We start from the raw sequence: 18,647 nt of genomic DNA, 5'->3' as shown, positions 1-18,647 counted from the left end.
AAATTCAGGTGGAGCTATCCAGAGTGGAGCTCCAGTAAATATTTTAAACCCCCCCCTGGAGCTTTTATGGCATGTTAGAGGTGGTTTTGGAGGGGGCTCTGGAAAGTACTCTATTTAAGCCTGGGTTGCAAGAGCTTTGGAGGATAGGATAAAAATTCAAAAAGATCTGGAGAAACTGGAGACATGTCTGAAGTAAACAGGATGAAATTCAATAAGGACAAATGCAAAGTACTCCACTTAGGAAGGAACAATCAATTGCAAGCATACAAAATGGGAAGTGACTGCCTAGAAAGGAGTATGGCAGAAAGGGATCTGGGGGTCATAGTGGATCACAAGCTAAATATGAGTCAACAGTGTAACACTCTTGCAAAAAAAGTAAACATCATTCTTGGATGTATTAGCAGGAGTGTTGTAAACAAGACATAAGTAATTTTTCTGCTTTACTCCATGCTGATATGGCCTCAACTGGAGTATTGTGTCCAGTTCTGGGCACCACATTTCAGGAAAGATATGGATAAATTGGAGAAAGTCCAGAGGAAAGCAACAACGATTAAAGTTCTAGAAAACATGACCTATGAGAAAAAATTGAAAAAAACTGAGTTTGTTCAGTTTGGAGAAGAGAAGACTGAGGGGGAACCTGATAACAGGTGTTACATACATAAACGGTTGGTACAAGGAGGAGGGAGAAAAATTGTTCTCATTAACCTCTGAGGATCGGACAAGAAGCAATGGGCTTAAATTGCAGCAAGGGAGATTTAGGTTGGACATTGGGAGAAACTTCCTAATTGTTAGGGTAGTTAAGCACTGTAATAAATTGCCTTACAAATATGGTCTTGTAGGCGCTAAAGTTTTCCATTGTTTCATTTTTGAGTGCAGTTATGTTAAAAAAAAATCTACATTTATAAGTGGCACTTTTGTGACAAAGAGATGGAACTACAGTACTTGTGTGAGGTGAATTGGAAAATACTGTTTCTTTTGTTTATCTTTTTTACAATGCAAATATTTGTAATAAAAATAATATAAAGTGAGCACTGTACACTTTGTATTCTGTGTTATAATTGAAATCAATATATTTGAAAATGTAGAAAACATCCAAAATATTTAAATAAATGGCATTCTATTATTGTTTAACAGTGAGATTAAAACGGTGATTAATCAAGATTTTTTTAAATCTTATGATTAATCACGATTAATTTTTTTAATCGTTTGACAGCCCTAGAAATAAGCAGTGTTACTGCAATGTAATACAGCAATGTGAGCATAGATTAGTTGCTGTTATTATAAGGAGCTGAAGACACATGGGATCTTCAGGCATCTCCGCTTTGTATATCCCTGAAGTCTATTAATTGGTTTAACCAACACCAGCATCACTTATGTCACAAACCAACAGTGGACAATTTTCTCCAGCAGAGGGAAGTATCGTCTAAGTGTTCTTTTTCATGTCGAGCAAAAAGTAAAGTTATCGTTCTCTGAATGAGGATGCTGTGAAGTGTGTGGCAGAAAATTGGGTACCTGTGGGAAGACAGGTTTGTCTTCTGACATATAACCAGTTACTAAAACAAAAATCTGACCCCGGTTGAGGGAGGAGATTGGGGTAGACATATCTGGGGGCTGGGGTTAGTGGCTGGAGTTACGTGGGTCAACGGGAATGGGGGATGAGCCACAAAATTGAACTGCTGGATGGGGTTGGTGCTTTTCTGTCCCACTGCCCCTCCACTATGTGCTAGCATGCTGGGCTGGGCCCTTTGCTCCTGGGACTGAGCCAGCCCAGCCCTGCCCCACACTGTTATGAAGAGATGGTGGCAGATTTGGGCTTCTGGGTGGGGACTACACAGGCTGCAGTGAAAAAGGCCTGGCAGTGGTAACACCATTCTCCAGGCCACTACGGCTGCCTCCCCAGAACCAGCACTCCCAGAGTCAGCTCCTTGGCATCCTTCCTCCCCCCCACAGCACCCCCAGAGCCACAGCTCCTCGGTTTCCCCTGTCCCCGACAGGCAGCATGCACAGAGCCCTGGAGAGGCAGCATCACCCCCATGGGCTGGCAGCATTATCGGCCTGAGTTCTTGCACTGCTTCCATTGTCTATGGCAGGGGTCGGCAACCTTTGGCATGCATCCCATCAGGGTAATCCGCTGGTGGGCTGCGAGACCTTTTGTTTACATTGACCATCCACAGGCACAGCCCCCTGCAGCTCCCAGTGGCTGCGGTTCACCGTTCCCAGCCAATGGGAGCTGCGGGAAGCGGCAGTCAGCATGTCCCAGTTGGGGGAGAAATTATACCGAATGTGTTAGGACCAGAGGGGGTGGGGGGATTTGCCTGTCTCTGTCTCCCCTTTGTGGCACCTCTACAACCAGGAACAAAATCAAGGGATTAAAAAAGTTTAGAAATCTTATCCCAGTTAAAATTAGACCAGTCTGTTTATATTACAGGAAACAATCCTTGTCCCAGGAATGAACTAGATGATGTAACAGTTCTTTTCCACTACAAGCATATACAATTCTGTGTCAGTATGGTTAGTTACATCACTATATATAGCAAAGAGCTATGGTATCACCTCTATGTAAAGCAACACGTACATTGACGATAGCAATGATGGTGGCCAATATGATCATTTCCCATATAATATGTAAAGCTTGTTCCTATGTTACAATGTCAGGTGTATCAGAAACTTTAAAAAAGTTTGAATGTGTTATTAGCTTGCAAATAAGAGTATACTGAATCCTTGATCTGATTATTACAGGCAGTCAAAATTAGGGTAATGACCAAAGGCAAGTTAACTTTTCATGAGTGGGCAGTATAGTTTCACTCCTGGTTCATACTTTTGCTTCCCACAGCAATCATGCACAGTCTGAACATTACATGCCTGCTGGTTGTACTTAAACAAAATATCTATAACTTACCATGATGCTGCAGGTCAGAACAGTGAGTGAGAGGATCTCCATTTCGGATATCTTGTCGTCTGGTACGCCTAAGAAAATCACATCAGAAAATGTTATTCACTTTCTCAGAGATGAAATTACGTATTTGTGTTAGGTAAGCCAAAAAAGAAGGGCATTGTTATTTACAGTTATCTGGGGCATGCAACATCACCTAGAACATACCAGGGCAAGGAAAGTCATACTTTACTGCATTCTACAGCATTGTAGATAATAAAATTCTTCATGCTTCCAAATGAAAGCTTCAGTCATTGATAAATGCATGTGCATGTATAGTAAGCCCTCCGAAAAATACTGATTATGGGTAAATTCATCCGTCCGTTGAAATATAGATTAATAAGAGTCCAACATGTACAAAGTGCAGCATGTTTAATGTTTATTGAAAGTACAAGGAATTTAAAATGGCACCCTCTTGTCTACAAACTGAGATTACATCAAATAGCCTAGCTTCAACATCGGATTCTTCGAGATTATAGGCAAGAGGCTTACTTGGCAAACTACAATGTGTGACGGGGCAAGGCCAGATGGCTATAGAAAAGTAGTGGGAGATAGATATATTAGCTCCAGGCTAAACAAATCCCTGGTACCAGGATAAGTGAAATGGCAGCTGCTCCAGGTCAATTAAGACACCTGGGGCCAATTAAGAACTTTCCAGAAGGCAGGGAGACTACTAGGTTGATTGGGACACCTGAAGCCAATCAGGGGCTGGCTGAAACTAGTTAAAAGCCTCCCAGTCAGTCAGGTGGGTGTGCATGTCAGGAGCTGTGGGAGGAAGTTGTGCTGTTGGAGAGACTGAGTAGTACACACCATATCAGGCACAAGGAAGGAGGCCCTGAGGTAAGGGTGAAGTGGAGCTTGAGGAAGTGAGGGCTGCTGTGGGGGAAGTAGCCCAGGGAACTGTACATGTCATGTTTCTAAAAGGTCAGCTACCATAGCTGATACTATTAGGGTCCTGGGCTGGAGCCTGAAGTAGAGGGTGGGCCCGGGCTCCCCCCGCCCTTTGCCCCCTGATTAATTACTGGGAGACAACAGAGACTGTGCAAGGAAGGATAACTTTTCTTCTCCTCCCCTCCCCTCGCTGGCTTATGATGAAAATGGCTCAGTAGACTGTGACCCTTGTCTCTAGAGAGAGAAGAGTTACGTGGAGGGTCACAGTGAGCTTCTGAGGCTAGTGAAATCCGCCAGGAAACACAGGACCCACGGAGGCAAGGACAGAGCTTTGTCACAAATGTTACTGCTAGGGCTTAATATATTTAGAGATGGATAGGATAATGTTTAACTCAGTTTTCTTCTGGTTTGACCACAACCTTGGATCTAAATCCATATGCAAGTTTTTGCAAGTGGCTTTCATCTTTAGTATGGGCTGAATTAAAATTCTGAAATGGAACATCCTTGAAAAATGGTGTATTCAAAGTCCAGATCTAAATTTTGTAGCTTGAGTCCCTCTCTAATTTTTATCACAATCCCATTTAATATAACTTTATATTCTCCCTCCAATTTGCTCTTCATCTCTTCTCTTTAATAAAGTGTTGATCTGTTTGAAAAATGTGTTTTACAAAAAAAGAAAACCCATATTTTTCTATACAGTTCTCTTTGGTTTGCATTTGTTGTGCTTGCTTTGTCTGTTTCTTTTCTTACCTAAACAGCTGTGATACAAAACCCAATTCAGCTCATGGAAAGGAGATTTATTTTAAAAAGAAGAAAAGAACAGGGCAAACAAAGATGTGTTTTGAGAACAAGCACTTTACTTGGGGAATAGGAGAAAACCACAGTGATTGCAAAGTCAGGAGAGAGCAAAAAGGATTAGATGGCCAAACAATATTGAGATGTCAGATTATGGCATCCATTGACACACACAAAAAAGTGAAGTATCCTTGTAAGAGCCACGCTTGGTCTCACCCTTCAGTCACAATGGTCCAAATTAAGTAAATATAATGGTTTCTGCAATGCAGAGACCATCTCTTACCCTTCCCTTTCTCAGAGTGAAAATCAGTTGGAACACAACTCATGAACAGCCCCAGAACTGATGGGGGAGGCATGCATGGGGTTTTCCATTAGGGGTTATCAGCTCTGAAATTGTATTCTGGATCTGGGTGGGAATTTTTTGACAATCTCTCCATGAAAAAATGCTGATTTGTTGAAATCAAAACTATTTGTGAGAAGGCGATTTCCACAAAATTCCCATTTCTGAAAAAAAGCACCTACATATCATTTTCAAAAGTGATTTAGTCAGAGAGGAGCCTAAGTTTCATGTATTTTTGAACTACTGAAGCTATTGAACATTTCACCCAGCACTCATATAACTCTCTTCTTCCACAGATATCATTCCCTCCCTCCGTGAGCTACATTCAATTGTCACAAAGCCCTGAATAAATAGATAGTCTATTGGGTATGCTGCATAGCTTAACAAACTTTGGCTGAAGGGAGAAATGGGCTGGAAAATGGTTTTCCCATCCCGTAATTCTTTTTTTTTTCAGACACAGGAATTTTGTGGAAATTGCCCTCTTCTCACAAACAATTTTGATTTGAACAAATCATTATTTTTTTTCTTGGAGACATGGTTAAAAAATTCCCACCCAGATCCAGAATCAAATTCCACAGCTGATACCTCTTAAGTCCCATTTTCAAAAATGATTTAGGCACTGAGGAGACTTAGTTTTAATTTATTTCTGAAAATGGGACTTACGCAGTTTTGAACACTTCACCTTGGGTGCATGAATCCCACTGAAAATCAGTGGGCCTTAGATGCCTTAGACACTTCTGTCTACCACTATTAATATCATGTTTTCCAGTGTAATGACACAACAAGATGCATGAAAGCATTTTAATAGAAGGCACCCTTCTGTGTTTAGGTGCATGTTCTAAAGATATACTTCATCTCTCTCACCCATGCCAGTGCTGGACGTTTGCGCTGTATTTTCCCCATGGAAAGCTAGCTGGGTGAATCAGAACCACACCCAGGCCCAAATGAGCTGCAGATGCAATTTTTGTCACTCCCTTCATAAATTCCACTGGCTAACTTATTTATAGAATTCTATTTGTAGGAATTAGGCCTAATTAGACTCCCATTAATGTCAATGGATTTTGGATGAAGCATTTAGTTAGGATATCAAGCAAATGTCACACATTTCAGCATTAAGCCAGCATGGTGATCTATGAAACATGAGATCCAAAGCCTCTGCACAAGTCAAATGGTCACACTATGGGCTTTCTAAACTGTCATTTAGGCTCCTTAAAGTTACACTGAGTGGGAAATATATAAAAGACAGACAGATAAAGAAAATGACTATAAGCAAACCATCCCTACACATGCATCAAGCCACAACATTCTCAACACTTTTGGAATCTGGACTTGTAGGGATGCATTAGTGGGAGGCCATGGCATTTGAGTTCTTTCCAGGAATGCTCATTTTGTGACTGGTGTATTTAGTTTATCTTTTTTACCTCCCCTGGGAAGAATTATTTTGCCTCAAATTATTTCAATAGTCTGGTGCAAAAATAAGACTGCATGTTTCATAAGCACCTTTTTTTTTTCAAGTGTTTGCTTAGGCTACATTGAGGTACAAAGCTTGACATTTCAATCCTCTCCAGCTGAAATATCTGAGGAGGAAACTCTCCCTACTGTCCCTTACATTATCTCATCCCTTCCAGCAGCCAACCAACCACCCCCTGGAGTTAAATACATTTTGGAAGCATGAAATTCCTAACTGAAGTATTTGTAAACTTTAGCTTCAAGATGAAGTTTGCCTCTTCTGTACATAGATGCTTGGATCTCTCATGTCTCCTTTGGTGTAAGACACCTATGGCATATTCCCTTTTACATTATCACCATCCGAGCAATTTTTTTTTGCAATAATTTGTCTAATATACTGATAGTCAGAAGGTGATGATATGGTGACCGTGGGCCAAATTCTGATCTGATTTGCAACAATGTTTATCAATTAAGTTATTCCAGATTTACACCTGAGTAATTGACAGCAGATTATAGACCCAGGTTCAAAGTCAATTCTTAATAGCGATAGACTTAAAGTTTATTTGGAGGCTAAAAATGTATGTTTTGAAAACATTAAGCCAAACAGCTACTCCACAGTACTTAGAAACAATACGAATATTATTTTTCATGTACAGGGCCTGATACTTCTTCACGATGCATCTCGTGTAATCATTTACATCTGTGCAAAGTGAATGTAAAATGCTATCAAATCAGAATGGCTGCACCATCTTTGCACAAGTTGCAGAGCAATAGAGAATCAGGTGGTATCTATCTGTCAGTTTTCATCAATCCCCAAATGCTTTCTCATTCAGTTAGCATCACAACAACTTTTGAAAGTGTAGGGCAATGATGTTTCAGTTGTGAAGTATTCATAAGTGTGTAATGATTGCAGGACTGAGCTCTCAATTAATTTTCTCTCCGTTTTTTATTGTTGACATTTGTCATTGTACAAGAGCGCAGATTTCCATTTCAGAGATGGCACCATTCTGAATGTTTTGGTTTTTTTTAGCATGGACTTTCCAAGCCATCCCAAAAAGTAGCAATGTTCACTTACCAAGACTTGATATTGCTTGTAACTTTCACATATATGTTTTCTTTGAAAAAGAAAGGGCTCCAGTTAACCATCCCATGAAAAACCTCTAAAGCCCACAGGTCACCTTTCAGATCATCAGTTAAGGCAAGCAGTAGATAATGCAGACATCTGCAACTGTCCCTACCTCTTAGCAGTAGGGAAGTAACGCGAGCACGAAGAGCCGTCCCAAGCACAGTAAGGGTCTCTAGCAAGGCAGCACTCAGCACATGCTTTTCCATACACATCACAGCGGTGCAAAGGGAGCTGTGAAACTCCAGCAGCTGAGCCAATGTAGAGTTGTTGCTGTGAAATAAGTGCAAGTTTGCAAATAATCAGGTTTCACCGGAAAGACATGCACAATACATCAAAAATATATACAGCGGGGGCTGATTCTGATCTCATTTACCTGGGTTTTACAGCAGTGTGTCTACAGTGACTTCAATTATATTGCTCCTGATTTACACACATGTGAGCAAGAGGCACATTAGCCCCAATATTTAAAAAAAAGTCCAAGTAAGAAAATTATTTCCTGTTTCTGTGGGACAAATGCTGGTGCTGATTTTTGTATGAAACCTCCACTGACATCCGTGGAATTGCCACAAATGAAGCGAGGGAGACTATGTCTCTAAGTTCCTATCCTCCAATACCATAAAAATGGGAATACTGGGTTAGACCAATGGACCATGTAGCCCAGTATCCTGTCTTCTGACAGTGGCCAGTGCCAGATGCTTCAGCGGACATGGACAGAACAGGGCAACTATCAAGTGATTCATCCATTGTCATCCTGTTCCAGCTTCTGGAAGTCAGAGGTTTAGGGACACCCAAAACATGGTGTTGCATTCCTGACTATCTTGGCTAACATCCATTGATGGACCTATCCTCCATGCATCTATCTGATTCTTTTTTGAATCCAGTTATACTTTTGGCCTTCACAGCATCCCCTGGCAACAAGTTCCACATATTGACTGTGTGTTGTGTGGAGAAGTACTTTCTGATGTTTTTTCAGTCCTGCTACCTATTCATGTCATCGTGTGACCCCTGGTTCTTGTATTATGTGAAGGGGTAAATAACACTTCCCTATTCACTTTCTCCACCCATGAAGAGCCTAACTAATCTCAGTGGTAGAGCTAGTTGGAAAATGTGCTTCTTTTTAAGTTGAAATTTTTGAAGAAAACAACAAAATTTAATTTTTGTCAAACTTTTTCACAGAAAAGTTAGCCTTTTAGGTGGAATATCAATGATCAAAATATTTTCACTTGGGAGTGTTGGTCATGGTGTCTCATGGGAGTTGTAGTTTGGGTGCCTCATACTCCTCTATAGACCATTCTTCCTGGACAGACTACATCTTCGATAGCGCACAACAGTATCCCATCATGATGAAGGGTGGCAGCTGATTATAGTCCTTGGCTATGGTGCATCATGGAGATGTAGTTTTGTTTTGTCATATCCCCATTATCCTCTCTGGGCCGGGCTTCACAGCCAGACTACAACTCTTAAGAAACACTATAGCAAGATATCCAAATGAAAACAGTTCAGTTTTAGATTCCCCTCCCAATAATATCAGCTGCTATGATGCAACACAGGAGATGTAATCCATCTGGGAGACCTGGCCCCTAGAGGGTAATGGGGATAAGGCAACGGAGCTACAACTCCCAAGAGGCATTATGGCAACCTATCAAATTAAAATATTTTGGTTTTTGGCCCTCCTCGTTAAAAAAAAATTCCTGACACATGTACAAAGTCACTGAAATGCAGCTACCTGTGGGGTGGAAAACTCATGTTACAAAACTGAGGAAGCACAAAGACTTCAGGGCTATAGCCCTCTCATTTTGAAAATGCCATGGGACTCTTTAAATCCCAGGTAAAGTAGCCAGGATCTCAGTTTTTAAGGTCTCATGAAACAGATTTTCATTAGTTTTTCTGTTTTAGAGGATGAAGGGCTTGCATAAGAAACTGTATTACAAGCGAGCCCATGGACCTGATTCACCTCCTGTGTTGCGATTCCATAAAGGTAAAGCCCATATAGGATTCAGTAATGCAAGCTGGCTGCAGTTGCTACTTTGTTGAGATGCCAACAGCTGGCCAGCACAGTCCCAAGAGGTGGCAGGGACAGATCACTTGCGCTGTGTTAGCACCTTTCCCAAGGAAACTTCCACCTCTTACAAAGCCCTGGCTGGGATATAAAAGCTGCAGTGTCCTGGAGAAACCCCTTGATCACACAGGGATTATCTAGTACTATATGGGAAGTCTTAAGCTTACATAACTGCCTTCAGCTAGGCATATAGGTCAATGATGGAATAATGCATGGAACGAGTGACTAGCAGCAGACATGACTGACATTTAATGATTAATCAGAAGTGTAATATATTACCATATAGTAGTAGGACTGTATATAACTGGGGCACTACTATATATAAACAATGTGGCATGTCCCTTACTGTATAGAGCATATAACAATGAATTCTAGGATGTATATTGAAAAATCAATGTCCAAACTGTAATAGAGTTCATGTACACCAATGTACCAATTTTTTATTAGTCAAAAATGATTGCTAATAAATCACCCTAGAATGAGAGGCTCTGAACTGAACAAAAGAACAGCGAATCATAGGAAATCTAAAATAAATGAACTAAGACCAAAAGAAAGTTGCTTAAAGATTTTACTTCTTATGGGACAGTTCAGAATGTTCAATCGGTTAAGTATAATATGTGGTTTAGGAATCCTATAATCAAGAAAGTATCCAAATCACTCTACTTGCTTCTCTTTAAAGCAATGTATTTAAGATCCAGCTGTTGACCATTATGCTGGACATTAATAATAAATAATTCCAGCCAATACGAAATTCGAAAAATGGTCATGGAGGCGTCCCCCAAAATGACCTGACACTGCACTCTCACAAGACAATTTGTGTTTTATCAGATCAAATTACAGCAAGAGAAGCTGTCCATTGAAGAGTTCTTTGGAAGAACTGTGGGTTAAGGGAGGGACAAATACGTGGCAGTGGTCACCGTTTGCCATCACTGACCACACATTCATGTCTGAGATGCAACTGTTTTTCCTATGGTTTGGAGTAACAGATGTAAAATGCATCCCTGTATAGCAAGCCAGCACAAGGCCGTGAAAGTGGGGCATAGGTTTTGTATGGCTCCTCAGCACAGGGCTGAATGTTATCCAGTGTGAAGATATGCAGGAACAGAAACAGTGAGCACTGAATAAAATATAGTACTTCACACATGTATGCAAATAGACTGTAAGTTGTTTTTTGAAGATTTAAGAGATTCTCTCTCGCTCTCTCCCCCTCCCCAGCTTGAATGGAAATGTGGGTGGTGGAAACCACAGAAATTCTCTGTTCCAGACAAAAAGTCTGTCTGTATCAACCCGTGATCTCCTTGCCCCATCCCACATGTGGCTTCTATGAGCATAGGGATTCATAAAACCTATGAATCTGAGCCCAAGAGGTAGAAGGGGTGAGGGTTTGCACCACAAAATGTTCCTTCCAGCTCCCCTACTCTGTTCTGTGGGTATTCATAGCAGCAGGTGGGGAGGGGGATACGTATGGGGGTACAAGGGATTTTCTGTGGCCTGTTCCTCCTCCCAAACTCAGGGGGCAACAAGGAGAAAGTTATTGTAGATTGAATCTGGGTAAACTTTTCAGGTTTTTCCTCTGTAGTGTGGAGCCCCATCTGAGGGAACCTCTGGGGGCATGCTGGTTCCTGCAGTAACAGTGCTTTTAAGGAACTGCAGAGAGCCAGCGGGCAAGGGACTCTCCTCCGAAGGCCTGCTCCTGTTGCTGATCCACCAAGGACAGTGCAGATCTCAGGGATCAGTGGATTTAGGGGATGGAACACACATGAGATCCTTAGTGATGAACTCAAAATCTAACCTCTGTGAGCTAGAGAGGGACAGGAGGCACATCAAGGCTCACTCTGAATGCATTGTTAAGGGCTGATTCAAGGGGTAAAATTCACCCCTGTGCAGAGGACCAGCAAGCACTAGGCCTTACCTAGACACCTAGTGGGGAATGCCAATTGATTTGGCAAGACTGACAGAGAGGTAGCAATGGTAAAGTGTTGAAGTAGCAGCAGATGGGACCCACAGACCTAGTAAAGTATGCAAGAGTAAGCAGAAAGGTCTGTACACAGGGCTGTCTGAATCACATCCACACATTCCCAGTTTATATATATAGTGATGAGTGCACTGAAACTACTGAATAAAGCATGTTGATTTTATTGTTTACATTTACACTTTTGCAGTGTGCAGTGCCTAGAACAGGGGTGGGAAAACTTTTTGGCCCGAGGGCCACATCTGGGAATAGAAAGTGTATGTCAGGCCATGGATGCTCACAAAATTGGGGCTGGGATACAGGAGGGTGTGAGGGCTCTGGTTGGGGGTGCAGGCTCCAGGGTGAGGCCAGAAATGACGAGTTCAGGGTGTAGGAGAGAACTCTGGCCTGAGGCAGGAGGTTGGGGTGCAGGGGGAGGTGAGAGCTCTGGCTGGGGGTGCGGGCTCTGGGGTTGGGCTGGGGATGAGGAGTTTGGGGTGTAGGATGGTGCTCTGGGCTGGGATCAAGGGGTTTGGAGGGCAGGAGGGGGATCAGGGCTAGGACAGGAGGTTGGGGAAGGGGGAAAGGCTCAGGGGTGCAGGCTCCAGGTGGCACTTACCTCAAGTGGCTCCCGGAAGCAGTGGCATGTCCCTTCTCTGGCTCCTATGTGGAGGTATGGCCAGGTGGCTCTGCATGCTGCCCCTTCCGCTGGCACCACCCCTGCAGCTCCCATTGATGGCAGTTCCTGGCCAATGGGAGCTGCGGGGGCGGTGCTTGGTGCGGGAGCAGCGTGCAGAATGGATCCCCCTGGCTGCCCCTACACGTAGGAGCTGGACAAGGGTCATACCACTGCTTCCAGGAGCCATGTGGAGTGGCCCCCGTCTCTGCTCCCTGGCTGGAGTGCTGGAGCGGGGCAAGCCCCAGACCCCGCACCCCAGCGGGAGCTCGAGGGCCGGATTAAAACAGCTGGTGGTCTGGACATGGCCCGCGGGCTATAGTTTGCCCACCCTGGCCTAGAATTATTATGCTATTATGATGTTTATGTGAAACCCTACAACTTAAACACAATGAATAATGTGTTTGAGATATAAAACCTAGAGCATCTTTTAATCATAAATATAGTGTTGAAGCATGTTGCCAGATACTTCTTTGATACAAAGTCTCTGTGCCAAAAGCTTGTCATGCTGAATCATGATTCTGTCATTTTTAATCCAAGGCTGGCTGATATTTCAAAAGCTTAATTTTGCCTGAATAACTCATACTGTGCTCTTTCTAGTTGTAGACAACATTAATATTGTAAATTTGTTTTCTAATGACTTGGGGGAAATTGTAAACCCTCCTAAGTAAATAAAGATGCTTTGAAGAAGAAGTTATACAAAATGCACAACCCATTATACAATACAATCGGCTGTCTTAAAAGAATGTACTTGTAAAAATAATCCAAAGCAGAGCATTTTGGTATGATGTGAACATATACACCACTTGACAGGTTTGTTTGTAAATGGTACATTCTTTTTAAGCCACCGTTTTTGTTGGTTTGGGTGATATGTCAGGGAATTGGCCCCAAATAAAATGTTTTGTGTCAAATACTGCAGATTTTCAGGCAGGTTTCCAATATACAATGGATTCCTAGCTGCAGGGTTCAGCATTTGAAATGGAGAGTTGAGCTCTGTTCATTAGAGAATACAATTTAGCCCTCTGAAGGGCGCCCTCACAAGGCCAATGCACCACTTAAGACCTATTTCAACAGGACATAGGTCTCATTGTGACTCTTCACTGAGAGGTGTTGTACACCATTATTAATGGACCCAATCCTGCAACAACTTACTATCAGGTATTACTACCAGAACTTCAATGGGAATACTCATGTTAGTAAGCAAGATACTATTTCATATTTTCAGAATCAGGCCCCAAATCCGCATAACTGGGAAAAATCACCTGTCTATTTTTATATATCTATAATACAAGCTATTATAAAGCATACCGGGGGTGACTGTACTTCCACTTAAATCAATGAAGGGTTTTGCCACTAACTTCACAGGAAACAGCACTGGGTTCCTATGTATAAAGGCCATATTCAGACATGTTGTAAGTGAATGCAATGCCTCTAAACTCAATAGCTTCTCAGTCACTGGAGCATTTGGTAATGTGGAATTTTTCTACAAGCAGCTGGTTAGTTAGTGTTTAGTTTACACCTTGCCAGTAAAGCACAAAACTAACTTTTTCCTTTCTCCACTGCCTGACACATTCTCCTTGAGAAACTGCTGATGTTTATGTAAAGGGATGGGACGGTTGCTGGTATAATTAATATGCCTCTCCTAAGTGCCAAGTTACTGTCTCTGAACTATACAGGCCAATAAATATTTTAAAAAGTGATTTAAAGCTTGTGCATACAGTACCTGCTTTGTGGAAATCTTCATTGCAGAAATAACAGTGGGTTCCTAGAAAAAACATTAAAATGGGTTAAAATGTAAAATGTGTTTTTAATAAACATGAAACTAGTGCTAGAGGGCCATCTACCAGCTAAAAAACTCTTTGGATTCTTTGACGGCATTTCTTGCTGACTACTAACATGAAATGTTTGTATTGTTATAGGTGAATTAGAATGCATTTGTGCCTGTGCATGTCTAAATTCAACATCACAATTTATCAATCATTTCTCAGACTTTATTATTCCAGCGTTATTGGTTTTGTTGTTTGTTTCACTTTTTGAAATTCATTTCTGCTCATATTGTTAAATTTAAATTTACAGTAATGTATCCACATAGCATGCATAGAGAAAAGCTTAAGAATAAATATTAATATGATAAAGTGCAAGTGATGGAACCCAAATAAACCAATCACTTTAATAATACCTAGATGAAGACCCCAGTCCTGCAAACACTTACTCATGGCACTAGCTCTCCTCACATGAGTAGTCCTACTGACTGTATTGGGATTTCTCATGCACATACAGTTACTTATGTTTATGGAATGCGGAGCTCAAACTGGTAGTAAATTTTTACACTGTGAAGTATTTAATCAATATAATGGGCAAATCCTGCTCACCTTTCTCAGGCACTTACGTCTATGAAACATTATGCCTGAGTAAAGTAAGCAGACTTTGGACCACCATGTAGTTTCCTATACAAATTAATGTAGCTTTATAAGCATATTAATAAAATAATGGATTTAGTCTTGATCCTAAAGGATTTTTAATTTTGTTTTTTACATTGGTAGGGTAGTCCCAGTAACTTCAGTGGGACTATTTATGTAAGTAAAAGCTACAGGACTGAGCCCTTAATGAGTAATTCTAACAAAGTTTAAGTTTCAGTGCAGTGTAAAACCTTATTACATGGGGTGCAAAAGAGTACTACTTACTGACCCTATGCATCATGTTTTTAGTAACGTATATTAATATAGTTCGCATTAAGCTTTCAACCTGCTGATCCTGGGAGAATTTAATATGGCTGAGTGGATGCTAAGCATGTGGACTCCTTTACAAATGGGTTAATAGACCTGGTATTAGAAAGCATCAATTACGTGTTACATTTGAATGAAAATTGAACTCATTTGCTTGTTTGCTCAGCTGTTCCGGGGAATATTCCACAATTCAGGTTAAAAAAGGCATTTGTTATCAATGTAACAGATCTGGAAGGTTTTCAGTTTGGTGGATTTATAAATGAAAACCATTGTATTCATCATACTGTGGCTCAAACAGTGAAAAACATTCTTCGTGACACAGAGGTAGCCTCTTCTGTAGCCAGTAAAAACTCAGATATAGTAGGTTCCATTTAAAAATTATTGCAAAATTTCTATTAAAAGATCTAATTCTTGTTTACTCCATGGCCTCCTTACACTATTAAACTAAGGAGGCCTTAATGTAAATGAGAATCAGGGGCAAACTATTTTTATATAATACAAAAGATGCACCAGTAAACTTAAAACCCAAATCCTAATTTGACATTTAGTGTAGGGCTGCTGCAAATCCAGTTTGGAAAATAACGTTGATTCAGTTTTTCCTAATTTACTCTCCTATTTCTTTGATCTCTTGGCACTTCTGCTTTATTTAAGGAAGAAACTCCTATGCTATCAAAATTGCCAGATTACCCTGTGGAGTACATAATAATCTTGCTTCATGTTAAAGAGAGAAAAGCCAGAAGCCACAAATTACACTTCTCATTTTCCCTTCATAGCTTCTAATTTACATTTATGTTAAAAAAACCCAAAACAACAAAAAAAACAAACCCACAGAAAAATGAAACACAGCCTGACAGTGACCAATCTCTGGGCGGTGATTCTTGTGCAAACTTTGCCTGTGAAGCATAGAATGCCGAAAGTAAACATTTCTATAAGACCTGCCCAAATATGTTGTGTCTACTGTCAAGTCAAAGATATAGTGATGGTAACATAGCATGAACAGAGGAATAATTCAGGAAACTCAAATGTTTTATTGTAGCAGAAAACATGGAACATCCTCTGGGATCTATCTGACATGATTCAGAAAAAGTTTGATTTATTTGGGCTAAATTTTCAGAAGTGACTAGTGGATACTTCACTTGGGGTAAGATGGGGGGTCAGCTCACAGTACCTTAAAGGGACTTGATTTTCATAAAATGCTGAGTTCCCATACTCTTAAAATCAGGCCTTTTTAAGCTATTTCAACTCAAGTACCTAACGATGGAGACACCCAAAGTCACTTCTGAAAATGTAGGCCCTCTATTCCTTTTGGTTTTGAAGGCAACCATAAATGGTACCAGACGTAAAAAAAATTCGGGAGACCAACACTCTGCCTAAGAGAGGTAAAATGTATATTTCATGTGTATTTGTTACGTTTTCACTGAGGTGTCATGGAAGCTCAAGGAATAAGACTGAAGAGTCATCTCCTAGCCAGATAATCTGAATTGTTTCTAATAGCCACGTGTGTAGTTATTATTTTGTATAACCTTCTGGGAGAGGATGGGTGGGGAAATTCCAGAAAATACACATTTTTTAACTGTAACTGACAATCGCTCAAAGATTTAGTGATTCTAATTTACCATTGAAACAGCACCACAAAAATCAGGAATGCCATTTCTTTTATCATTAACCTCCAACTAGCATTGGAAGCTTCAAGGTTTATTTTGGCTAGTGTCTGGGTCTATAATTGACAAGCTAATTAGAAGAGTATGCCAGGCTACTCCTTGGCTATCCTGCAACAAGTTCAGCATGCAGCTGTCCACAGAAAAATCTACAACCTGACACTTGGAATTCAGCAGCACTTACCCGAAAGACTGCCATTTCTTCCAGCAAGACTTCTTCTAAATCATGCCAAGTCTCCTTAGGAATTGAAACCACTTTAAGAACTGTCCCAATATCTTTAAAAGAAAAAAAAATGTTTTCAGGTGCTTAATAAGTAGACTCCAATTTAAGGGCAACCAGAATTTCTTGATCTCTTGCCATATGCAATAATTTCCATACAAGGGTCCTGACACTGCATATTGCTGAGAACTGACTCCACACAATACCCACTGATATTTGAAATGCACTAGCAGGGTTTTGAATTTCCATAAGGCATTGGTCTGAAATTTCTTAATTGTGGAAGTTCAACAGAAAAATGATTCATTACTCGGCTTCAGCTGTTAAAGAATGAACAGGACAGCACAATATTATTAGATTGGTGCCATGAAATCTCAGCTGCCTCTGAGGTATTATTCTAGATGGGAATGTGCTAAATTTACTCAGCCACATTTTATTAGCCATTCTGAAGTAGGAAGTTTTTCATACTTGTTTTAAAATACACGTGCAGATGTTATTAGAAGGCTCAGTGTGGACACAAGGACAGCTGGAAGAATGTTGTCAAACTGATGAAGTTGTCAGTTCTTTTAAGTACCTGCTGTCCTGGTGTCAAGCAAAAGCATCTAAGGCTTCTATGTCCCTAAAGACATCTGTATTGCCATTATGTGATGAATGGCATTAGCCTTGTTTCAGGATAAAACAACAGCAGCCCTGTACAACTTGTGTCTTTTCATTAGAGATAGCTTTGCATCAAGGGCTTGATTCTACACCCATTTAGGTTACTGAGAGTATTTCCACTGACGTTAATGTGAACAGGTCCAGGTCTCAAAACCCCAGCACTAAACACCCCCGCAAACACGTGTGGATGTCTGGATTTGGAACTGAACTTTCTAACTTAAGATCTAATTCTTGTTATTCCTCAAGAATAACTATATAGATATGGTCAAAAATGCTGTGTTGGAAAATTCTCCATTTTTCCATCAGAAAATGCTGAGTCAACTAAATCAAAATGATTAGAAGGCAAGTATCTACTTCGACCAAAAAATGTCCACAGAAAAGTCTTGAAATAGTTTGTTTTGATAAGGTTGGAATGTTTCACTTCTACTTTGATCATTTTGACATTATCATTTAGAATGTTATTTTACATTTTACTTTACAATATCATGTAAAAGTTGAAACCATAAAAGTCAAAATTAAACATTTGGACCTTACTGAAACAAAATATTTTGGTTGTTATAGATATGAAATGCTTTGATAAAGTAAAAACATTTTTTTTGCAATATTTCATTCTGTGATAAAAATGATAGTTATCCAGTTTGTATCTTCAATTGGGACAAAATTTTTTTTTCAAAATCTCATAAATTCCCATGAGACAGAAATTTTGTTTCTTGACCAATTCTAATACCTGTCTTAAGCAAAAGCAGAAATCTAAATAACCATGGCTAGGAGTTTTTTTTGTTTGTTTGTTTTTTAAACCTGTACATCTTTGTTTAATTTTTCCACAAAATATCAATTGCAATCTAATCTCTTTCATGAACGCCAAATTTGCAGATGCAATTTTTAAAAGAAAATGAAAATAAAATAAATCTCTTATAGAATCATAGAATCTCAGGGTTGGAAGGGACCTCAGGAGGTCATCTAGTCCAACCCCCCTGCTCAAAGCAGGACCAATCCCCAACTAAATCATCCAGCCAGGGATTTGTCAAGCCGAGCCTTAAAAACTTCTAAGGAAGGAGATTCCACCACCTCCCTAGGTAACCTCCTAGTGAAAAAGGAAAGTTTTAAAAGGAAGTTTTGCCTTTTATTTAAAATACTGCATGTATGATTTTGGCTCATGAAAAATAATAG

General features: G+C 40.4%; 1 protein-coding gene across 2 annotated transcripts in view; it reads right to left on the bottom strand.

Moving 5' to 3' along the window:
* Positions 1-18,647, bottom strand: part of SEMA3A (semaphorin 3A) — a 403,325-nt gene that overhangs the window by 11,108 nt on the left and 373,570 nt on the right. For both annotated transcript variants that reach the window (XM_074942567.1, XM_074942566.1), the window contains 4 exons: positions 16,788-16,879; positions 13,943-13,984; positions 7,646-7,803; positions 2,900-2,967 (listed from right to left, as the gene is read on the bottom strand). In XM_074942567.1, coding sequence (XP_074798668.1) covers positions 2,900-2,967; positions 7,646-7,803; positions 13,943-13,984; positions 16,788-16,879 — 360 coding nt within the window. The remainder of the gene's footprint in view (positions 1-2,899; positions 2,968-7,645; positions 7,804-13,942; positions 13,985-16,787; positions 16,880-18,647) is intronic.

This window comes from Natator depressus, chromosome 1 (genome assembly GCF_965152275.1).
Source record: "Natator depressus isolate rNatDep1 chromosome 1, rNatDep2.hap1, whole genome shotgun sequence".
Taxonomy (NCBI): domain Eukaryota; kingdom Metazoa; phylum Chordata; order Testudines; family Cheloniidae; genus Natator; species Natator depressus.
The sequence above is the reverse complement of the archived record's forward strand: the minus strand, read 5'-3'. Positions and strand labels throughout refer to the sequence as shown.